The sequence below is a fragment of the Gorilla gorilla genome, chromosome 13, assembly GCF_029281585.2.
Source record: "Gorilla gorilla gorilla isolate KB3781 chromosome 13, NHGRI_mGorGor1-v2.1_pri, whole genome shotgun sequence".
NCBI classification, from domain to species: domain Eukaryota; kingdom Metazoa; phylum Chordata; class Mammalia; order Primates; family Hominidae; genus Gorilla; species Gorilla gorilla.
The window spans coordinates 47,897,701-47,923,353 of record NC_073237.2 but is presented as its reverse complement, the minus strand read 5'-3'; the positions used below and the strand labels follow the sequence as shown (position 1 = coordinate 47,923,353).

The following is a 25,653-nucleotide window of genomic DNA, read 5'->3' as shown; positions in this document are numbered from 1 at the left end:
GTTTGAGACGACGTTTCTGAGGGAATAGAAGAAAAAAAAAAAACCAAACGAGAGAGGGAGAAGTTTTTCTTTCATTTAATTTTTTTTTTTAAACAAAAGCCTCCTAGAGACACTGGTCTGTGAAGCCAAGTTTGTTAACGTGCAAGTATAATTTACTTTTATATAAACATAACTTCACAGAGCTATCAGTAGGTTCCATTTTCAGTAAAAACAAACAAACAAAAAAGAAGCTGCAAAATAATTATAAAACATATGGTGCAAACTCCGGCTGTGTTTATTTTATGACAGTTAACATTATTTACAGTGTGATCTGGTCAGAATTAATACTCAAAGGGTTATACACAAAATATGTCAAATTTTTCTTCTTAATCATGCACACCATTAGTTTTGTCAACCCATCTAAATGAATTTATCTAGAGATCTCCTGTATTCCCCCAAAGAAATCAATTATATTTTTTAACATATTATTTTATTCAAAATGCTTGACTAACACCACCGATAAGCTGCCAATAGTAATATAGGAAGGAGCTCACCCTCTTCTTAAATGGGGAAGTTTGACAAAATGCACTTAAAATTCTGCCATTTGTTGCATAAGATTCTTTAACTACACACTGTTCATTTCGTTATCTCAGTTGCTAATGCATATTAAATTTTTAAAGATTTAAGTTCATTTTTTTTTTGGTAACAACACAGCTACTACTTTCTGTTAACACATAAATTATCAATATATCCTGTTGAGTAAAACTATTTAAGTAGCTTATCCTTGATACTGGAGTGGCATTAGGAAGTGCTGACTATAGGATCTGCTTATTATTCAAGTGGGAGATATACAACAGCCAAGAGACATACAGAAAAAAAAAAATAAGAATAATTTTGTAATGAAAATCTTTATTTTTGTAATCTTTGTAATGAAAATATTTATTTTCCCTGTCCTTTTATTAAAAGACTCTGGTATTTTGCTCTCATTCAAGGCCTTATATTAATATAAATACCAAAATTTATGGGACCAGGTGGTGTTTAGTAATGTCAGCTGAAACAGAAAATGGCTGCTTTTCCTCCCTGGGCACACAGACACAAGACAACCTCTCCTACAATAGACACTGACCACAACCTATCTTCCTATTCACCAGAAATGGTTTTGTGCAGTAGTGTGCTAGGGCTGGCTCATGCCAGCCTATGAGAGCTGATTGCTAAACATTCGGAAATTTTGGGAGTTGGTGGTTCAAACACAGATGACATTAAAAATTAAATTTTAGAAACATGCAATAAAAAATTAAAAACAATGATAATAGATACTCAAAATTCATCACTTCTAATTATTTGACATTTTACTATTATCTATGTTCTTATAATTATTTGACTACATTTTACTATTATCTGTGCTCTGAAGATTATTTGCTTCTACTTATGTCTGGTATGGTGGAAATACCATATAATAATGTGTGACTAAGCATCTCTTCCCAACTCCATGTTCAGTGACTCATGTTGACAGGCTGAAATCAGCCATCATGGGATATTTTCACCAGAGAAATCAGCAAACACTTGCAAATCAGGGTTGGTTGGTTGCTTGGTTTGTTTTCACTTAGAAAGCTATTGTAATGCTACCAACACACCGCTAGCAATGTCTAAATAATAAATTACTGTCTAGTTTCAAAACTTAAGACTTTATTTGTAAATATACACTCATTTAAACTTTATAATCCCATCTGCACCCTTGTGGGAAAAAGAAGAGAAAGAGATAATTTTGCTATGACAGAAAAATTAACTACAAATTTTATTTGGATCACTTATTTTTATGAAGTCTTGTAAAACATAACATGGAGCATGATTTCCGGATATGAAAAACATTAGATATGACAAATGAAATATATGGTTTGTGTCTTGGACAGGAAACACCCTGCATGCCTCTGGAAACAAACACAAAGATTAAGTATCAGGCACACAGGTTTTTAATGCCTAGATTATTCTGTTTTTATAATAAATTAGTAAATGAGATTCTAGCCATTACAAATCTGTGTGTTGTTGAAAACTGTCATTTGATCTATGATAAAAATACAAATAAGGAATAAAGCATAAAAGAAATAATTCTGAATCAAAGCCAATAAAAATAAGACAGCTTATAGATATTAAAATGTAAGAAAAATTTACGGATAAGTTACTTTTGGTTAAACATGTGGCAGTATCTGTTAAGATGAAAATGAGGATGAATCAAATATTCATATTTTTAAAACTAAACCTAGGTAGGAAGAAAAATCTGCCTATTTGTATTTCATGGTACATCCACAAACTCATTACTTCAATCTGTCATTTATAAACTTAAAACAAACATTACATTTTTCAACATTACTGCTATTTGTAAATCACATATAAAAAGGAAGCACAATGTAACTAAATAGCAAATGCCAACAAGGAGATAATTAGGCAGGAAAAATATTTCTGAGTTAAAATGTATGTTTTTATACGTCTTCCTATAGCAGCAGGCAAAATTTTATAGAAGTGAATTTTATTAGAGAGAAACATAATCTAAAAATCAACTTTTAAGACAATCATTCTTAGTAGTAATACAGCAGATTTCAATGTAACTACAAAAAACGTCTGACTTCTAAAATTCGTTTTTAAAAACATCCACGTCTACCTAACACTGGTAGACTTTGTGACCATCAACTAAACCAATAATGGTGTAAGTGCTTTTTAAAATAGTCCTATCCTGAATGAATTACTACAGTTATGATTTAAAGAGAAATATTACTCAATGCAAAGAGCTCTAGATGTGATATTAGAAGATGCAATTTTGAGGATTACTAGTTTTGGCACTGTTAAGCTTTCTTACCATTATCAATTATGGTTTTCTTCCTCGATCTAACATTGTGGAAATCTCCCTGTTTTAGTTTTACAGTAAATAAGACTGCCCGTGAAGGAGAGAATCACACAATAGTAATGCAAGAATGGACATCTAACTGTGCAACCTAATTCTGATTTGTACCATGGTTGCAAAACCACATCATAAAAAATCATGAGAAAATCATTTCTAAAAATCTGTGTCTCTCTTCCTCCTTCATTACCCTTTCCCTTAATCCGTCTCTCTAAACTGACATAATATAAAATTGAAATACATTGTCATTTATCATACTTAATAGTTTATGTACCCTGATCTTAATTTAAATTATAAATTGCATGTCTGTCTTCTGGAAACAAATAATGCACTAAGTTGCTTTCTCCCCAAGTATCTCTCTTTATCGTCTTTTGTAGGTAGGTATACTCTTTAACAAAAAAATGATTCTCCACCCATCTATAAGAAGTACAGAGAAACCATGAACAAACTAGTTTTCTATTTACTTAGCAGGAAGATGGCTTTTGTATATTTTCATAAATAACCTAGATATGATTTCTTTAAAAAACATTCACAGTTTGGAGGAGTTTAACCTAGATGACAAAGTAAATGGCAGAAAAAATCAAAACTTTTATACTTTGGCTCTGAAACGTAACTAAATAGCAAACCATTCAAAAATCCTAATCTTTTGGTTAAACATGTAGCAGTATCTGTTAAGATGAAAATGTGGATGAATCAAATATTCATATTCTTAAAATTAAATCTAGGTGGAAAGAAAAATCTGCCTATTTTTTCTGTAGATCTGTAGATAATAAAATGATTTCCCAATTTTTAACTTTTGTCACAATTGACATTTCTACATATAAAAATAATCTTCATCACCTATAAAACTAAGTTTCCAAAAATCCTAGGTAGCTGCTCAGTTCAGAGAAATGAAACTAGGAATCCAAACTTTTGGGTTTATTGTTTATGGCAACGTTGCCCATATGTTTTTAAAAGATGAGAAAAAACACTTGGTGTCATTTACACATCTTTGCAAGGCTGATGGTAAAGAAAGCACTGGCGTAATTTTTAAGCAATAGTTTCAAAAAAGGAATTTCATAGATTCCATCTCTTTCATATTAATACTTCTGGACAGAGGAATAGAAATTGTTTAGGAAGTTGCATGAATGTCCTATGTTCACTATAAACATAGTTAGGTCTACAACCTTACCAGTTTCCTAGATTCCCATATACCCAATCTTGAAGCCTGGAATCAACCTATGAGCACCTTTTTTTCCTCCCTCATCTAAGTGCATCTAGTCAGCAAGTGGTTGTATCTAACCCTGCTGTTTATCCTCCATGCCATTACTCTTAAATGCCAGCCTTATTTCTGCTTGAACTACAGTGACAGCTTTCAAGCCAGACATCCTGGCTCAGGACTCCTTAGTTCCACATAGATACCACTACCAAATGAAGCTTCCTAAGACACTAAATCAGGTGAGTAAAGAGTACAGTACTGGTCCCCAAACTGCTCATGTCTTTGGTATCCATGTCCTGCAGTAGTCATCTGCCACTGCAGCTCTGGGCTTTGTAATGTGACTGGCTTTGGCTGATGGCATGCTAGCAAATATGAAAGCAAGTAGACACTTTAGAAGTGCCTGCACACTTGGACTTGCCCTCTCCTGCTGCCCTTAAGAACCCTACAACTATCTGCAGGTGAACAAGCCCAAATTAACCTGCTGAAGGACGCATGATAAATTGCCCAGTTATCTCCATTGCCCCAACCAACAGCCAGTAACAACCTAATAGCCAGATATGTAAATGGGCCATCCTAGACCAACCAACCCCAGGTCAGTATGCCAGCTCACTGCAGATATGCCCAGCTGACCCGCAGACTTCTGAAAAATAATAAAATGCTGGGAATTTAAACCACTATTAATATACTAATATATGCTTTACTCACTTTAAAAAAAATCAGCTTTCAGTGAAATGAAACTCTTTAAACTAATAATAAACGCCCTTGGTGCTCTGGTTCTTGTATACCTTTCTACACCTCGTCCAAATCTTTTATAGACCATTCTATATTTCAGAATGGACTTTGTTAAAGGCATGCAACATTGTGGAAAAATTAAAAATGCTAACTAAATTTAATAAAAGTGGTCTAAAATACCCTATGTGGTCTTTCTTGTTGTGAAGTTCAGCAAAATTCTTTTCTGTAGAAGGTCTCAAAAGTCAGTCACTAATAAGCTGAGGTATGTGAGTTTTTATTCTATCTAAATGTATTTCTAGCCTCACAATTTAAGACTCACAAAAACACAGCCTTTTGTTTTTATTTTTTTCCCTTTCTTTTCATAAACATAAATTGGACAGCCTGTTTGACATGGAGAAAAAAAATTCCCCTTCTCCTTCAGTCTTGTATTTAAGCCCTGTCTACAATAACTGTAACATTAAATAAAGCTTTCTATATATATCCCATAAATATTTCATGGAATTCTAACTCAAGCTAATACTGTACTTTAAATGAAAAGAGAAAATATAATAATCTTTCAGATGAATCTTCGTATTTTTGCTCTTTCTTCCAAAGACATATTTTGGAAGGAAATAAGAGAAAATTTTGGGAACATTATCTAAGCCAAATTTTAGTTTCTGTCCTAAACCAAATTTCTATAAACAAAAGCAGTTTTTATTACCTGTTTGTTTTACTCATGAACTGTATGCTCCTCAAGGTTAGTTTGGCTATATAGAGGCAATTCCTTCCATTTAGTATATTACTTTTATCAAAACTAAATATTTGAAATGTTACTAACATATTAGCATCTATAAATCTCACTACTATCCTGCTCATAAACCCTATAAAGTGAAAATTATATGGCATATTGTAGAGCTCATCCTAAGCAGAAAAATATTCCTGAAACATGTCTAGAAGCTCCAGATTTAACATAATTATTTAGGTTTTTCAACTACCCTGGATAGAAGATGTCTATACCATTCATACATTTATTTTGCAGGAAAATATGCTTTAATTTTCTGATGTCATTTCAAAGTGAATACACCTCTTTAGGACTATCTTTTGATGTACACTGTAAAAGTCTGATGTTATGAAATGCATGAGTACATACGGTTTCCTTGAATCGCACTCGAAACACTATAGTATTATTTGAAAAATCTTTTAAAAGTATTCTTAAAAACCACATAGTACTCTTTTAGAAATACTATTGCTGTAAAAAAAAGTGGACAACAAAAAAAGAACCACATATCCTCCCAAGCCCTCCTCAATAGTTATGTAATATTTACCAAGTGAAAATGATCACAAAATATATATATCAAAAATGAAAGAAAGAACACTGTAGAAAAATAATGCTTACCTTTTCCACCACAATGGTATTTAAATTCTACCATCTTGACTTACTATTAATATAAAATAACACATGTAGGAGAAGGTAGATGTATCTTTCACAAACCCAATGCAACAATTTTAACAAAAGCCAAACCTTGACTAAAATAAATGGCAACCAGACTCATAGCAAGGCATATTTGACCTGTGGCATAGGCAAATCTAAAAAGTTTGTGAAATTTAAACTATCAGACACTCCTTAGGTCTAGGAAACCACAACTTATGCTCAGGATGCTGTTTGGGCCTTCAAAGCAATATGCTCAAGTGAATAAATCATACGTGAAAACCCTATACTATAGCATTCTTTTATAAAGTTCCTTTTTAAGAAGTATTCTCCTTCTAAGGGTGTGCCCCTTTCAGGTCCCAGATACTTTTCCATATGGGAAATGTAATACAGTAAAGCTTCCTTCCATCTGGTGCCTTGAAAAATATTTATGAAGAAGTTTACATCTTTGATAATTTTGATACTCCAGACATCTCTTTGTCAAAGTTATCCTAAAATATGAACCTTAGCAATTATAATTTATATTAACAGCCTGGATCCAGGTGTAAGGTAGAACAGAGGAAAGAGAGGACAAAGCAGATGGTACTGCCTGAAGGTTCTTCTCACTGTCCTACCAATTGGACACTGCTTTTCAGAAGAACCTACTGGCACTAGACTATCACCTTCTTAATTATATACACATATTACTTATCAGTCAAGCTATCAGATGAACTAAAATTCTATGTACTGAGTGAAGGAAACTAACAAAGGGAATACAGACTAATTCTAAATCTGGTACTCTACTTTAACAGGCACCACAACTTAATATAAAACATCTACATTTTAATTGGCCCAATTACTCCCCAAGTGGCACTGGCAACAGCAATTCCACAGAGATCGTCTGGTTCTAAATGAGTGACTTCACAGGCAGTTTTTGTAAAATGATCCTGATGGGGCTAAAAATGATCATCTTTGATTTCTCACTAAAAGGAAATTTTAAAATAAGTTTTCATTAACTTGTCGAAACATTTTAAGGAATAGGAAGGAAATATATCTTTTGCTGCTTACCTTCTATAATCTAATAAATAAGTGGGTTTTCCATAATGGACAGCAAAATCTCAGTAACTGAAACTAATATAAATGTTTTTAATTCAAAAAGTGGGGGCCAGGTTGAAATTTACATTAGTCAGTCATTTAATTGCAGAGTTTGAAATAATATTATTAAAATACAACCAAGACAGTTGAAAAATGTTTAAAATTCCTTAAAGCATTGACTTTTCAAGTAAATTGGTAGTATGTCCAAAGAGTCTATTTACATATAATTAATGACTGCAATAATTATAGATCATACTTATGTTTTCATTAGAAAACATACCCAATGATCTCTCTCCCTTAATTTAGCCTGAGTCACCAACTTCCACTAAACTGAAAGCTGTAACAGAGGGGCATGGTGTCTGTCTGTTTACCACTTGTAATATACCATGGTGTGTGTGTGTTTACCACTTGTAATATACCACTTCCACTAAATTGAAAGCTGTAACACAGGGGCATGTTGTCTGTCTGTTTACTATTTGTAATATACCAGTTATCTCTTGAATACATTTTCCTGAATCCTCAAAACAGGGGGAAAAAAACAAATAGAATATTTGTGGGGAAAAATAAATATGACTGGGCGTGTTGGCTCACGTCTGTAACCCCTAACCCCAACACTTTGGCAGGCCAAGGTGGGCAGATGGCTTGAGGTCAGGAGTTTGAGACCAGCCTGGGCAATACGATAAAATCCCATTTCTACAAAAAATTAAAAAGTGAAAAAAATAGCCAGGTGTGGTGGCACACACCTATAGTCACAGCTGCTCGGGAGGCTGAGGTGGGAGGATGACTTGAGCCAGGGAGGTGGAGGCTATACTGAGCCAAGATCATTCCACTGCACTCCAGCCTGGGCAACAGAGGGAGAGAGGGATGGAGAGAGAGAGGAAGAGAGGGAGAGAGGGGGAGGGGGAGAGAGAGAGAGACAGAGAAGGGAGGGAGGGAGCGAGGGAGAGAGAGAGAGAGAGAGAGAGAGAGAGAGAGAGAGAAGGGAGGGAGGGAGGGAGGAAGGGAGAAAGGAAGGGAGGAAGGAAGGAAGGGGAAGGAAAAGAGGGAAAGAGGAAAAGGAAAGGAAAGGAAAGGAAAGGAAAGGAAAGGAAAGGAAAGGAAAAGGAAAGGAAAATCTGTGACCTAATTGGAATTTTGAAAAGGAATGGAGAATCATATTTTAAAGACTACACACTAAATAAACAGAATATATCAAATTATACATCTTAAATTAGCAGTAATGAGTAGCAAACTTCTATTCACCACCTGTAACTTTTCTAGATGCACCTCCCAAAGTTTTAACCAGATGTCTCAATTCATTTTTATTAAAAATTAATATGCTTAGTAAAAAAAAGACAATTTTCTTTCTGTATCTGACCCCTGCAACCATGCAACTATTTAACGTGATTTTTTTTTTTTTTTTTTTTTTTTTGGTAACTGCAAGACACAACCCAGGGTAACCAGAAGTTACTGTGAAATTCTCAAACTTGCAAAAGAAGCAAATATCTGCATATAAAAATTTTGTTTCAGGAGAATACTAGGGGGAATTTAGACTGGAGAAACATTTCCACTTGTGTATTGAAAAGAATAAAATCATTATTTAAACACTCTAAGCTTCAAACTTTCCATTAATCCAAACTGACCTACTTATTAACTCAAAATGCTAGTGTTTTCTCCTATCATATACGTCAATATGCATACTACAATGGTTGGGCACATGAGTATAGGGTCTCTATATCTAAAACTTTGACTTAAAGTTAACCAACTATTTCTCAAATCCTTAAAATAATTTTTGTAGATAATTTTTCAATAGCCTTATAAGGCACACAAGCATAACTGGCTACAAAAAAATGTATATGTAAAGGGAGTTAATGGCCTTGCTTAATTAAAATGTAAAACTTCAGCATCTTAAATGCCATTTATGTGATTTTAAAGGAGGCTTCAGTAAGTCGCTCTTTTGACAGGAGCATTCAGATTGCAGAGAAGGCTACAAAGGCGCTAATGACATTTACCCCCCTAATAAGAGCTGTTCACACTTCATGGTTTTTCCTTGTTATTGCTCAGGACAGACACTAGCACCTCATTGAAAGATCAGTGCTGCAAGGGAAAAAGGCCCCCTGAGACGTCTCAGACCTGAGGAAAAGCACTAAATCAGGTGATGCTACAAAGATGACATGTTTGATTCTCCAGGGTTCTTACTCGCCCTATGGCCATGGATTTGAGGCAGTTAACACACAGCCAATCAAAACCCTCCCCTACTCCCAGAAGACAGGGCCATCCTCTTCTGCAGCAGGCATAGTAAAGGCTAGAGAGAAAAGAAATAAACTTCCTTCAGGTGCCCTAGGTCTGGCAGGATCCAAATGTCTTGTACTGCTCTCAGTTAATCTCCATCGATGTGTGGCTGAATGAATAACACACTGACCTTTTCACCTAAGAGACCACAATTTGAATCCAACGGAAAGTCACCAGAGAATCAATGGACAGAGGCACTCATATTTTAAAGCAATAAAGCACTGCAAGAAGGGAAAGGGGGAAAAAGTTTTTTACCATGGTTTTGGCCACAGATTCAACCCGGTTTCCCTGGCTCAGCTATTATGAATTGGAACCCTGATTCAGAATTGAAAAGCTCCCAGAACTGCCTCTATGGATCTCAAAATCTGGCACAAGCCCATGGCTACTGCAAGACAGACATTCCCTCACATGTCAATACGTGGAAAAGCAGAAAAGCAATCCCTGCTGGTGATGGAATGATGGCTGACTCAATGGAATATACTCAGCAGGAACTCTAATTCTGGCAGAGATGACAGCACAGAGACAAGTAGCTCTTAATTACTCTTTCCAGGGGAATTTAAGTGTATTTTGTTGTTGTTAATTCAAAATTTCTCAATGTGTGTGCACGCTTAAAAAGAGGCAAATGAATGCAGCAATTTAAGGTGCTTCCCTGGTTACCTAATTTTCTTATCAACACATCATAAAATAAACAGACTTCATATTAATAGACTCTCTAGAGACAAAACCTATGGGATACTCTATTGTCAGTTTCTCTGAGGAAGCCTGACCTACCATGACCATAAACCAATACTGTCACTGATCTGTGTTCCAAACATTCTCCTATTTATCCTACTAAGGAATCTGAAAACAAATGCCTATTGTGCACAGAGCCTTCCTTCGAAATTGCATCTCAGAGAAGATGCAATATACGCCAGTCTTCAAATAACCACATTTACTCAACTGCTGTTTTTAAAATCAAGAAAGAAAAAAAAATCCACAGCAGGAAAAGCACATTAAAATAAAAATAGAAAATACAGTAACCACATTACTCACACTAACTAGAAAGCTGCCTCTGACACTATTATTATGGCTTTAAGAGAGAAAATTACATGAGAACAAGGAAATCAGGTTAACACATTTCCTTACAGAGAGAACCTTTGGTTCTCAAAGTCTTTGAAAAACGCTTTTCTGGGGGCTAATGTAAGAAATACACAGAAAAATGACGATGAGTTCGAGCAGAAAATACATCCCAGCCAATGTTTCACTCTTTTATTTGGGGGGCCTCATGTATTATGATCTACTATAGCCATGCAAGTCCCCTATCTCAAGTCTACCTTGACTGAAAAAAAAGAGAGAAAGAAAAAAGAGAGAAAGAAAAGAGAGAGAAGAAGATGGTGGAGGGGACAGGGAGAGAGGAAAAGTAGACATAACAGATCACTCAGTTGCCACCAACAAATGAAAAAACTTCCTAGATACCAACAGGACCACAGTGGTAGGTTTCTAAAACAATTGTTCATGACATCACTAGCTAGTTAGCCACATCTTTAAAATCTAAGGCTATCGGCAACAAATGCCAAGTTTGTAAACAATCAGAATCACTAGTGACTTCCCTAAGAAAGAAGTGTATGCAAACATCAGACAAATCAAGAAGAGCTTCAGATCATCAGGCCTAGACGTGGCCTAACCATGCATGGTCACTCATTCTCCTAGCAAAGTATTGGCCCACATTTTGTTTTCCAGTTCCGTCAGCATTACATATAGGTATCATGAAGAAATCAAATAAATGTATCTTTATTTGCATTTGTCCCATCTGTATGAATTTAGCAAAAGCTTCCAGAAACCCACACAGATCCTTATCTCATTTTCTACTTTTCACAGCCCTTCAAGATTTCATATACCAGCACTTGAAGTAAGTCACTCAAAAGAAACAGATAGTAGACTAAGACTCAGCCTTGAGAGTTTTCTCATGACTCTTCATTATAGTCACAGAGGATTTCATTCCTGTACAAGTCCCCTCATCTTCCACTGGGCTCTTCTGTCAAATTGGGGGAAATACTAGAAAAGGACACAGTAGCTCAAATAAAACGTATGGGCAACTGGAAGACTCATAAAGCTCCCGTTGCTCTAGAAACTTAACGGTTGGGGTAGGGGGACTAGGAGATCATTCTACTTAAGGAATTAAATTTACTAAGCTCCACTATGAATTTAACATATTACTTCTCTTCATCCTGAAAGCTCCTTTAAGAAGGCACCATCAAGAAAATACGGCTCATAGAAATTTTGTGCTTTTTGTATGGCTAGAGAGTTAATTGGTGCTAGAATTAAGGTTTAAACCCAAAGCTCAGAGCTTTCCACTTTAAATTCAACAAGAAGGATGTATGAGTGCTGCTCAGGAGATCATATGATTTAATCAGTGCCATCACAGACAATGTCCATTTCAAGTAAATCTGAACTGATTCTTATCAAATGGAGACTGGCCAGTGAGCTGTGGACTCATTTCTGCTCCTCCTGGGGGAATGCAAAAGCCTCTTCATGTCCCACAGGCGCAAATTCTATTCCGGCAGTCACTGCATTCCATCCTGGAATCTGGTAAGCCATATATTTTTATTTTGCAAGAGTAAAGGGAGGAATATTTTCATTTTAACTCTGAGCACAAAACATCAAGCTTTGTCCTTGGATCTAAGGTGTTTATTTTCATTGCCGTTCAAATAGTTAGAGCTTTGGCATGGGATTCAAAATCCCTGTATTCCACTTCCAGCTTTGCCTCTGCCTGAGGCCTCCCCATCACGGTAACTTTAAAACCAAGGATAATAGTCTCTGAAACTATCTCTCTAATAGGGAGGTTAGGAGGCTTGCCAGGACAGTGTTTGTAGAGTGGTCCAAGCACTTTAGAAAACAGACACTATAAATACAACACACTGCTCTGAATCATCTATTTTTTGTACATCCCTGCCAAAGACAGGGGGATCCTGACCAATCATACATGTGATCCTTCTTTCCTGAAAAAGAATCACATATTGGTGACATAATGCAGCGACACCTTCCTTATGTCATGGTGTTGATAATCCAATCTTTACTTGGTATCAAATAATCCCCCCTTTATGTCAATTTTCTGGGTGATCTGTATATTTTTTGTAGTTTATATAATACAACTTTCCATCATTTGTTTATAGCTCACCCATTAGAGTGCTGGTTTTCTGAGAGATCTCCTCTTATATCTCAATATATACCAATAAATCATTTTTTTTGCTATTTGAAGGATTACCTAAATTAATTTATATCTAGATTCATTGATCTTTCTGCTCCAGAAATTTCCTAAAAACCTGTGAGGTCAGATAATACCTATTTCAAAGGCTGTTTTAAATGTTTTATTTTATGCAATAAGGTGCAATCCTAGATACTCTAATCATTTAAACAAATATATCAAGTAATCATTCATTCTGTGCCAGAGCTTGGAAAGTATTGGAAGAGTTGATATTGGAAGAGTTGATAAAATAGGGAAATATAAAGGTGATAAAAATGACAGTGTCATATATAGAATAAACCATTACTTGGCCGGGTGCAGTGGCTCATGCCTGTAATCCCAGCATTTTGGGAGGCTGAGGTGAGTGGTTCACTTGAGGTCAGGAGTTTGAGACCAGCCTGGCCAACGCTGGTAAAACCCCATCTCCACTAAAAATACAAAAATTAGCTAGGTGTGCTGGCAGACACCTGTAATCCCAGCTATTTAGGAGGCTGAGGCAGGAGAATCACCCGAATCCAGGAGGTGGGGGTTGCAGTGAGCCGAGATCATGTCACTGCACTCCAGCCTGGGAGACAGAGCGAGACTCCACCTCAAAAAAAAAGAATAAACCATTACTTTAAAAAATGCACACATGAAAACACACATCTTCACAATCTAGTAATGTTAATATTAATAAGAGTACTATGGGCTGGTTATTGCACTACATACTTTTAAAATATTCTTTGATTTAACCTTTATAGATGAAGAAACTGATGTTCAAAAGTATGTTCTCTCTGCTGGCTAACAGAGCTACCAAAAAGGGAAACCAAGATTCACAACCAAGTCTGTTCAACTCTAAAGTACAAAGTCTTTGTTACTGCATACTCCTGCCTCTTATTTATATCCAAGTACATTCATACGTACATACATATATACGTGTGTATGTGTATGTATTATTTATTGATAATTAAATAGTAGCTGCTCTTTTTCTCTACTGGTTAGAAAGGGATTCTTCTCTAAGAGGCACAGTGAAATCCAGGATTTAAGGCTACTTTATAGAAACAAAGTTGGCAGTAGTCTGTAATAGTCTGTATCATCATCTTTTTCACTATCGTATTAATAGTTAGCATTGCCTGGATACTTAGCAAGTGGCACTACTAAATGCTTTCTGTGAATCATTCTACTTTATCTTCACATCAAAACCATGAGTACTATTATTATCCCTGTTTTACAGGTGAGTGAACTGAGGTGAATAAAGACACGGGCCTAATTTTTTCACACATCTAGTAAGACCTGAAGCCAGGATGCAAGCCCATGAATCTGCCTTCACTGCATGACTCTGCTGCATTAAGCTTTTCTGGTCCAACTCTATAAAAAGAAGGCATAATTATAGCTATTCCACCACACATGAGTGGAGCACAGACCTGTACTCATTTTCCCTGAGAGTACCTGCCAAGCCCATACATCCTGGCTCCTCCTCTCAGTCACATGGCCTCATTTACAAATAAGTTCTGGTCAGTGATGGGAGAATAAGCACCCTACTACACTTCTGAGCCACATCCATGAAAATATCCCACAGAGAACCTTCATCTTCTCTCAGGGTTGCCACCTGGATGAGGAATCTACAATCCCAGAAAATGGCAGAGCCATAAAACAGCAATAGCCCTAAATTACCTCTTGTCAAATCACTTATGGAAGGAAAGCATTCACCACTAGACTAGGCTTGCAGAGAAAAGAGAAAGTTCTGCTGTGTTATGCCACTAGTAGTATTTCAGGATGTACTTACTAAAACAACTGCAATTTATCTTATTGATACTAACGCCTAAAATGCATTCCCTATTTTTTTAAGCATTTGGCATTGGTAGAGAAACATGTTTAGCAACTGATATTTCTCTGTTATAATTAGTCAGAGTTAACTTTACACATAGATATAAGTGAAAAAATGCCAATTTATTGAGAAGGAGTTCACAACATACATTTCATCTATATTATTTCATCTTTTTAGCCACTCAAAGGTAGAGACATGAAGGTTATCTTAATTTTAGAGAGGTATGGGGAGTTATCTTAATTGTAAAGATTAAGAAACTATGACTAAGAATGGCAAAGTTTTCCAGATTTAACCCAATCTTGTCTCAATATCCAGAGCCCTTTTGCCATCCAACTTGAAATGCTTTTATAAACCCAGGAAAGACTACTTCATCTCTCTTCCAATCCCTGCACATGGTACAGCTGAAATCTTACCAACTAGGTAGAAAACCTTTGTTTTTATGCTCAACTACAAAAGGTATGTATCCCTGGAAAGGCCAAGTCAAAGACCGGAATTTACAATAAAGCATTAAGGATAAATACCAGATCTGGTTTTAGTCACAGAAATGAGAGCGAATAGAAGTAAAGATAACAAAATGGAGTATCAGGAAATAGGCAAGAAAAGGAACACGAAAGAGGAATCCATTTCACCCAATTTTACCTAAGGTCAGACATTTGGTGTGCCACTGAATATAAGAGATCTTAAGTTAGTCTGTCAGTTCCAGACTCAGGCCTCTTCTCTTCCCCCAAATCATGCCACTCTGCATCTACAGACTCTCACATATTACATTCTGGAAAGACAGGCTGGTAGCCTTAAAAACAAAAAACAAACATCCGAATATTACCCATAGAGTCAAAGACCTGAATTCAAATCAAACTTCAAAATATCCTCCTTCCAATATTTAATACACCCTTTTACGTATAAGCCTGGGTGCTGGTGCTGGGAAGCGAGTTACAGTGATGAATAAGAGACATGTGTTATCTTCAGGAAGCTTACAGTGTATCAACTGTGCCAATTAACACTTCTGTGATCAGGGGAAAGGCACTTATTTGAGCCTCAACTATACCAAATGTTAATTCATTGGCAACATCTATAAGAGGATGGTGTAACAGGAGGAAAAGAGGTAACTTACATGAACTTGCTCCGCAAAGAGCTGTTTAAATACAAGTGTTTGCTTAATATTGATGTTTTCTACCACATGGATACCATAAAACACTTACTCTACACAGATCACTAGCTAGAAGGCATGGGAGCCTTTACTTTTCTTCTTATTGCCCTCAACAGCCCAGCTGCTGCTATAGCAGTCAGTCCTTAGGAAGCCTGGAGAAAAAACTAAGGGCCTTTTGACAAACTGAAGTTACTGGCTATTCCATGAGTTTCATGGTGAAACATCAAGCTATATCAAGCTAAACAGGTTTCCTTAGCCATTCACTTAACAAATACTTATTTAGTGCTCTGCATTTGTGTTGTTCCCTAGTGAGGAGGCCAGAAAAATAAACATTTTAACAGTTGACTTAATTGACTGATTTTAAATTGTGATAGGAGTTTGAAGGAAACAGAGTCCTAAGATATAGCTACACTAGAAAAGACCTACATTGGCTAAGATGGTCCTCTGTAAGAAAGTGAGACTTTGGCTGATGCCTAGAAGAGAAGAAATTACCCACGCAGAGACACAAGTAAGGTATTCCAGGCAGAAGAAACCTTACATGCAAATAGCTCATGTGGGAGAAGAGCTGAGTGTGTTCAGAACTAAGTACTTCAAATGAGCTTGAAGGGAAGAGGTTATGAAGTGGGAAGGGTTGGAGAAAGCTGCTTCCCTACTCTTACAGGCTCGTACCCTAGACCTCCTCAGAGCCTGTGTTATACTAATGAGTATCATGAAGGTTAAGAGAAAGATCCAGTATGTAGTTACTCCCAAATGTAAAGCTGGACCTCTAAAAGACGGATGGCCCCATTCGTCTTTGAGAAATGCTCTTCTAATGTACCGATTGTGCTGGTAAGACACAGGAGAGTTGAGAGGGGCATCAATACCACTCTTCTTATAAGGCTGTTGACATCTCAGCTAAATATTCAGAGTGTCTCAACTGCTTCTCTGAATTCTGGCAGGACCCACCTGCAAATGAGAAGATTTCCACAGACGGGCTGGTGGACGAGCCCAGGCAAGTCAGTTATACGTTCAAACTGAAAGAGACTATGAAAACTTGATTTTTAAATGACTAAATTCAACAATGATAATCACCCGTATTCTTATTTCCTAGGTCAAGGACAGAGGGGAAAATGGGGAAAGGACAAAAGAGGGGGCCACTGCTTCCATTCATGGTCAATAAATGTATCACGAGATACAGACCTGAACTAAGAATTCTTCTTCTTCTTCGTTTTTTTTTTTTTTTTTGAGACGGCGTCTCGCTCTGTCGCCCAGGCTGGAGTGCAATGGTACAATCTTGGCTCACTGCAACCTCTGCTTCCCGGGTTCAAGGAATTTTCCCACCTCAGCTTCCCAAGTAGCTGGGTTAACAGGCACATGCCACCATACCCGGCTAATTTTTGTATTTTAGTAGAGACAGGGTTTAACCATATTAGCCAGGCTGGTCTCAAACTCCTGACCTCAAGTGATCTGCCCGCCTTGGCCTCCGAAAGTGCTGGGATTACAGGCGTGAGCCACCACGCCTGGCCAGAATTATTCTTTGGTAGTAGAAAAAACATCATATTCTCCCTTGTATTAAGATTTTAGCATCTAATTGCATATTCCCATTTTTGTGGTTTTCTGGAAAATGCTTAAAAGCTAACTTTCTGTACTTTCTGAATAAATACTTTAATAAGTACACAGGAGAATATTGGGTTCTTAATATATTACCTGACTTCTTAAGTAGTTGTAGTCCAAGTTATGTTATGCATTTTATACCCAACTGGCTAGCTTGTGAATTATATAGACACTCACATAGGTGAAAATTAATTTTATAAAAAAAGTACAGGATCCTTGACCGATGTGCCAGCCTTTTAAATGTATCTGTAGCATCACTGTCATCTCCCTTTTTCTAATAATAACCTCTTCATAAACCACATACTTTTGAAAGTTCTGCTCCCCTCTTCCCCCTACATCCAAAAATTCAAAATCAGATCAGACAACTGTCATTCTTCCACATTTAAAGGTATCTCAGAAGGCAGGAGTAGCTGTGTACACATAAAGGATGCAGGCTTTGTCCCACAGAGAGTTAAATTAATACCCTGGCTTGACTAGTTCAACTTACCGTACATCTTCATTTGCCCAGGAACACAATCTATAGCCAACTGCTAACCAAGTCAATATGTGGTAAGACTAACAGCCACCCTAACCTGCCTTGATAATTATTCTCCTTTAACTGACATAATATTCAATATACTGTTGTTGAGAGCAATAATGCTAAAATTGATGCCTTGAGGGCTACAAGACAATTGAGTTTTAGCCAGATAAAATGACCTGTACACTAATAGAGCATTATGGGGTTCCACAGCCTTCGGACACACATTTTATAGCCTACTTTTACAAAAACGCCATATACAATTATATTCAAAGTAATTTGTGCACACCTTATCATTACCACATACAATCTTTAAAATATTGGCCAATTATCAAATAACATTACTTTAGAAGAAAGGGTTTACTTTTACAGTCTCTCTCTTTTTTCTTAACAAAACAAAGCATTTTCTCACTACATAAGTGGTAACAGTTTTGGTGTTCTGGGACCATTTGCTTTTTTTTCCAAACCGAGAACTGTTTTAACAAAGAACAAGTAGATTATAAATGCTGAATGACAAAAACCATCATTTAAATAAAATCTACATTACATCAATTCTACCAATAAAACAAGACAGAAACTAAACCTAGAACTCCTCTAATGTAAAAATCATCTATAGTCTTCTCAAAATGTCAATTTTAGACTGAATGGAGAAACATTATATTAAATTTGAGACTGTCAAAATCTATATTAAAATAATAAAAATTAATTATAATTTAAGTATTACAATAAATGAAAATGCTCTCTACATGCAGTATTTCACCCTAAAATAAGAGATTTATAAATTTTAGTTCCTGGTTTTACTGAATTTTCCTCTCAAATTTAATTTCTCTTGCAATTTTGTATCTTTAAATCAAGCTTGTCCAACCCACAGCCCACAGGCTGCATGTGGCCCATGAAGGCTCCGAATGTGGCCCAACACAAATTTGTAAACTTTCTTAAAACATTATGAGACTTTTTTTTAAGCTCATCAGCTATTGTTAGTGTTAGTATATTTTATGTGTGGCCCAAAACAATTCTTCTTCCAATGTGGCCCAGGAAGCCAAAAGATTTGACATCCCTGCTAAATACTGGGCCCTCCCATACAAAGAAATATAGAGTACATTTACATTTTTTATACCTGCATTAGAGATATGTTCACAAGTTGGGGAAAAACTAACATCTAAATAACTATTTCAAGTAAAATAAAAAACAGGCACTGGCCAAGGCAGAACAATAGGACCATAACACAGAAACATTATCAGGCTTTATGTTTACTCCTATCAAAGTGCTACCTGAGCTTTGTTAAAATGGCAAACCAACATAGCCCTGCACATACCTATTTGTTTGGACAGAAAGATACAATGTATATGCTTGTGTCTCTGCGTAGGTATACAGGTGTAAGTATCTTAGGCAACAAATACACATGAAACTGAAATACAATATCGATGACAGAAGTATAAGCAGCATAGTGGAGGTAATAAAGATGGTACCAGATTGGGGAAAAACACTTGTTGGTTTGGAATAAAGAAAGGACTGTTAGCCAAGCTAACAGTTCCATACAAACAACTGTAAGAGGTTTTTCTCTTTGTGTAGGGTAAAATCCATTCAAAACAGACATTAATAATCACGCTGTAGAAATGACTGTAGAAAGATGTAGAAATGACTGTAGAAAGATGTAGCACTGTATGCATCTTGGGGCCAGTATAAGCAGGGATTGTGAAACCAGTTCCTTATTTATTTTTCCTGGCCCCTTCCTCCTAGATCTTGTTCCCCCTCATGCCCCCTGACCGTCCAAGACTTATCTTCCTACTTTAACCCACTGAAATGTCCCCATCCTGAGGCAAATGAGATAATGCTTGTAAACATTCTCTATAAACTGAAAACGTAATATATAATTGCTACTATTATCACCATCATCTCATCTTTTGAGGGCCAAATTTTCTGTGTCTTCCCAGTTGAGATTCTCACTAAATTAAGATGCCATTCTATTCTGAGAGCAGACAGGTTATTCCAACTCCCTTCCCTTTCCCTACTTCTACTTTCTATCCTTCCACTGCTCTCCTGTCCCAGCTAACAGCTGGAGGTACCACACAGGAAAATGACAAGAATCTGTGTGTACTGATGCCAGGTTAAAACGAGAGGTAGACTGAGGCTCCCCACTCCTCACATGCCAAGCTGGCAGCTAATGCCCTTCATGTAACACACAGTAGCTCAGGGAATAAACAGTGGAGATATGTCTAGCACTATACAAGGCTGGCACAGCCAAAACCAATTGTTTTTGAAGGGGTCATGTCTCCTGGTATTATCCTCATGGGAAATTTGAAAAATTGCTTCAGATTCTACCTTCTCAAATTGAGATCTCCTTCGGCGAGAGGGGTATTTCTTCATCATCCAGTGTAGCCTCCTTGGATCCTGGGATCTCCCAAAATGCTGTTCTCAACATTGACCCCTCAAGGATTACAGGAAGACAGATAGCCATAAACACATTTCAGAGGCAAAGTATACAGTACAAATGACACATGACACATTGCAAAAATGAGATGAAGAAAGAGAGGGATGGAAGATGGGGATGCATGAAGGCTGTGGGCCTCCCAGAAAACTCTTAAAGCCCTTACCAGGTCAGAAGTGCCATTGACACAAAGGAGACACTCAAGGCTGGAAGAACAGGTTCTGCAAAGACGAAATCTAAAATCATGTCTGTGTGTTTCAGAATGTAGAAATCTGAAGGCTATCATGTGAGGGTTTACTGGTTATATAAGTTTATATGGATTATAGTTCTACCTTTGAGTTGGCTGAAAAAACAATAAATAGTAAAATGTGTACCTTTAGGTACAAAGACAACCAAGAAAAACACCGTACCTGCAAACTGAGTATGAGAAAAAGCCCTAATAAACCCAAGTGAAGGGTAATCTCAGATTTTCACACACCCATTACCCGCCTCAAAGAGCCCTCCTTTTTAATAGGGTTATAATAAGACTTGTTGAAGAAGCCAGAAAGCCCATGTTGTAGAGAAAGAGTTGAATTCAAAAAGGTGCAAACAAAGGTAACACAAGTCAAGAGGCCAAGTTTTCCTTCTAATACAGCCTGAGGCCCGATGGTGGCCTGCTTTGTCTCTCTCCTTTCCCCTTCCCTGACAAGCCTGCTGAAACGACCACTTTAACCAGAGAAGGGTGTGCAGCCCTTCCTGCGAGGTTTGCCAAGGACTCTCACCTTTCCCCACCCACAGTCGGCCCCGGACACGGGCGGCGTTCAAGTCCTCTCCCTACCTGAAGGATGTATCCTCGGACATAGTCCCGCAGAGTCCAGCCAAGGCCGTGCAGTATGTGCAGTACCTCCTCTTGCTTCAGGACGCTGAAGAGACGGTCCAGCAGGATCTTTAGCCGCACAGGCACTGCTTGTGTCCCATAGAGCATCAGGCTGCTGATGTCAAACACGACGTTGGACTGCACAATCTCCACTTGGGTGGGGTGGTACAGGTGCTGCGTGCTGAGCTTATCCAAGGCTGTGGTGGTCCCGCCAAAGTTCGAGAGATGGGGGTGTTGGGAATAAGATAGAGAGAACAGGAGTTAGAAATATTGCTGGAAGTTACCAGGGCTCCATTTCTACACATGAATGTTCGCCATAGGTGTTTAAGCAAGATCTTGCAAAGAAAATAGTTCTCTGACTCTTCCTTTCTGTTTTACCCCTTTTCTTTCCTATTTTTTTAATTGGATGTGTTTACAAATTGCAGGCAACAACAAATAGAAAACACATTCGACTTTAAGATAAAGAGTCACTGAGGATGTTTTCAAATGACCGTGGCTGGTGCTAAAAACCTCATTGATTTGTTAACTCAACTGTGTTTCAACCCAAGTGATGATGGTGTCCCCTACCCCCCACCAAAAACAAAACAAAACAATTCCTAACTCATGCCATATGGGCAGGCTCAGTGAATATCACTTTTCTGAATAAGATTCACCCCTTATAATACCTGAATGGTTAAAGAGGAGGAAGAGAGTGTTCTTTAGACGACAGGGGTGAAAGACCTAATTTGGAGGGAATAAGGAAAGCTGACATCTGTGTGGAGGGCTAGTAATTTAAGTCAAGTCATATTAGCTATAGGGGGTTATCTAAAAACTTAGTTCTCCCAATTTCTCTCGTTAGTCACCTGTTAGATAGCTTTTGTGTTCATTGGCATGTTTTCTGAAAGTTATTCAGGATAAAAAATAAAATTAAAGTCATGATTTTAAAAAGAAAGAAATAACAAGTCACTTTGTTAATAGCTCTAAGGGTATAGATGAAAATGGAAAGAAATGACAAACCAACATTTGGGAATTTCTGGTGTATTTCAGCTAACTGTATTATCTCAGTAGAAAAAGCTGAGGATGACCATTCTCAGAGTAAACACTTTTAATAAAATGAAAAGTTCAACAATTGGGTGCTTTTTCTCCTCAAATTTAAGAAACGCCATCTCTTCTCTAGAACTAAAGGCCAAAATAAGGTCATAAATTCCAGTCCCCATCCATATCTGAGTTACTGCACACCCTATTGCTGATAATATAATTACATTTTGCCTCAGTTTCTCAAGCAATAACACTGTCTTATCTGTAGGGCTTAAAGTGATGCTGCAAAGATTAGTGAGATAACGAGTGAGAGGCACTCTAAACTCCTTAAGAGAACATAAGAGGCATTCAAAACTGTCAGAATTATATGCATATGCCCATTTAGGAATTAAACAAGATGAACACATAAGCCTGAAGGATGGTCATCTAACCTCATGAGTCAGGCAAATGGGTATCAGCCAACATCTAGCCAACATCTATCAGCCAAGTCATAACTACACCTAAGTTATGAACTTAAGGTTTCTGCAAATTCTAAACTACTGTGTGGCCTTTCTCAGCTGCTTTTCCTAACACCTTATCCCTAATGGTATGGGCTACACTACATGTGCATTCTCAGCAACTCCTATTTTACTACACCAATATTACTGCATAATAATGGAGGAATTTAAAAGTGCATGCACACAGATTTTTTAGTATTTCATATGTATTTTTTCAGGGCTCCTCCTCCACTCTCATTTCCTCCTGACTTGTGGTCACTAGAGAGTTCATGTACTCTTGATAAATTGCTTTCTTACATCCACAGTGTAAAGGCCCTTATCATTTACCCGCTGGCTTCATTCAACACATTTACTCCCAGGAATACTTTGTCAAAGAGTTCGGGTTTTCTCATACTTCATTTCTTGCAGCTGATTTGTCTGATCTTCCCTATTCTAGTGGTTAAGTCAACTTTGAATAAATAGCCTTAAAAATTAATTTAACGTTTGGGAAAGATAAGGGATTCACAAGCCTAGGGATTGAAGTTTTCTCTCACTCCACAGGGCATTTAGACTGCAAAAAAGCAGGGATGGGGTATTACTATCCCTGTTCTTCTTCAAGTACAGCTTAACTACTCAGCCTTCTGATGAGTGGCTGCTCTGCTAACAGAATCCAGTGACCAGATCGGGGGGGTTCTGCTCCTCCTCCATTTCCCTTCATCAGCTCTCCTCAACCGTATCAGATAGTTCTTTACAAAACAGACTTCTATGACAACAGCAAATATGAAACTGACAGGAGTCAGTAGAAAGGAAATAAAATGACACAAAATCCTGATTTTTGTGTGTGTACTTGGCACCTTGCATGTCTGCATTAAATACATGCAGGTGTGTGTGCAAATGCATTCAAATTGTAGGTGAAAAAACCACAATCACTCTCCCTCCCACTCATTAAAAAAGGTTGGTTGTTTTATTTTTTATTATTTTTTAAGACGGAGTCTCGCTCTGTCGCCCAGGCTGGAGTGCAGTGGCGCGATCTCGGCTCACTGCAAGCTCCACCTCCCGGTTTCACGCCATTCTCCTGCCTCAGCCTCCAGACTAGCTGGGACTACAGGCGCCCACCACCACGCCTGACTAATTTTTTTTTTTTTTTGTATTTTTAGTAGAGACGGGGTTTCACCGTGTTAGCCAGGATGGTCTCGATCTCCTGACCTCGTGATCCACCCACCTCGGCCTCCCAAAGTGCTGGGATTACAGGCATGAGCCACCACACCCGGCCAAGGTTGGTTGTTTTAAAGATGAAGAGCACTAAACTGTTACGGGTACAGAAGAAAAGAGAATTAAAAGAGCACAGAAAGAACAAAAATATTTCCCTAGATATGCTTTCGAGAACACCTGAGACTGAGGATATTATAAGGACACTAGTTGATTCTTCTTCATAAGTGTACCATATGTTAGTAAGTATGAATGCAGCTGGGCAAGGTGGCTCACACCTGTAATCCCAGCACTTTGGGAGGCGAGACGGCAGATTGCCTAAGCCAAGAAGAGTTCAAGACCGGCCTGGGCAATGTGGTGAAACTCCCACCTCTACAAAAAATGGAAAAATTAGCTGGGCATGGTGGTGCCCACCTGTGGTCCCAGCTACTTGGGATGCTGGAGTAGGAGGATTATCTGAGCCCAGGGGAGATCCAGGCTGCAGTGAGCCATGATTGTATCACTGTACTCCACCCTGGGCAACAGAGTGAGACCCTGTCTCAAAAAAAAAAGAAAAAGTAGAAAAACTGTTATAAACCACATAAATATAGAGCAAAGGTCAGCAACTTATTCTATAAGGGCCAGGTATTAAATATTTTAGGTTTGTGGGTTATGCATTCTCTTTCACACCTATTCACCTCTGCTGTTATAGCAAGAAAGCAGCCATACACAGATAAGACTTAAACTATTAGGTGTGTCAGTGTTTCAATAAAACTGTACTTAGGCCAGGTGCAGTGGCTCACACCTGTAATCCCAGCACTTTGGGAGGCCAAGGCAGGAGAATTGCTTGAGCCCAAGAGTTTGAGATCAGCTTAGGCAACACATTGAAACCCTGTCTCTACAAAAAAATAAAATATTAGGCAGGCATACCTGTAGTCCCAGCTACTTGGGAGGCTGAGGGGGGAGGATTGCTTGGGCCCTGGGGGTCAAGGCTGCAGTGGAGCAATGATTGTGCCACTGCACTTCAGCCTGGGTAGAAGAGTAAGACCCTGTCTCCAAAAACAAACAAACTTTATTTACACAAACAGACACCTCACCAGTGTTGTTTGGGCCCTGAGGACGATGAAAAGGCGGACTAGATATTTAATGGAAGTCAATAGTAGATCACAAAAAAGCTCTAAGAGTGTGGTTTAGGAAGCAGTTACCTAGGAGATGAGCCATAGATGAAGACTTAAAAAATATTAAACTGGGCCAGGCACGGTGGCTCACACCTGTAATCCCAGCACTTTGGGAGGCTGAGGCGGGTGGATCATGAGGTCAAGAGATCAAGACCATTCTGGCCAATATGGTGAAACCCCGTTTCTACTAAAAATACAAAAATTAGCTGGGCATGGTGGCGCGCGCCTGTAGTCCCAGTTACTCAGGAGGCTGAGGCAGGAGAATCGCTGGAACCTGGGAGGTGGAGGTTACAATGAGCCAAGATCATGCCACTGCACTCCAGCCTGGCGACAGAGCGAGACTCTAACTCAAAATAAATAAATAAATAATTAATTAATTAAACTGCCTAACATGCAAATTTCAGCATAAACATATCATCAAAGATTATGATCTGTCAAATTTCTTGAATATATCAAAATTTTCTGCTTTACAATTACTAGATCATATCGAGTCACCAAGTTGTGACAACTTTTGGGGAAGTATCCATGGAACTATGATACATGATGATTTTTTAAGTGTCATAAAATCTGTAAGCTGAGAACTAGACTGCTGCCTAATTTCATGATCTTCACATATCTGACTGTGGAGGAGTCAGGTCTGGATCTTGTAGGGTTAGGAATATGAGTTA

The 25,653-nt window shown here is 37.8% G+C and overlaps 1 protein-coding gene across 21 annotated transcripts in view; it reads right to left on the bottom strand.

Annotated features, from left to right (window-relative positions):
• The window catches only part of BNC2 (basonuclin zinc finger protein 2), a 451,443-nt gene that overhangs the window by 110,911 nt on the left and 314,879 nt on the right, over positions 1–25,653 (bottom strand). For all 21 annotated transcript variants that reach the window (XM_063696351.1, XM_063696358.1, XM_063696353.1 and 18 more), the window contains one exon: positions 21,088–21,323. In XM_063696351.1, the coding sequence (XP_063552421.1) occupies positions 21,088–21,323 (236 nt within the window). The remainder of the gene's footprint in view (positions 1–21,087; positions 21,324–25,653) is intronic.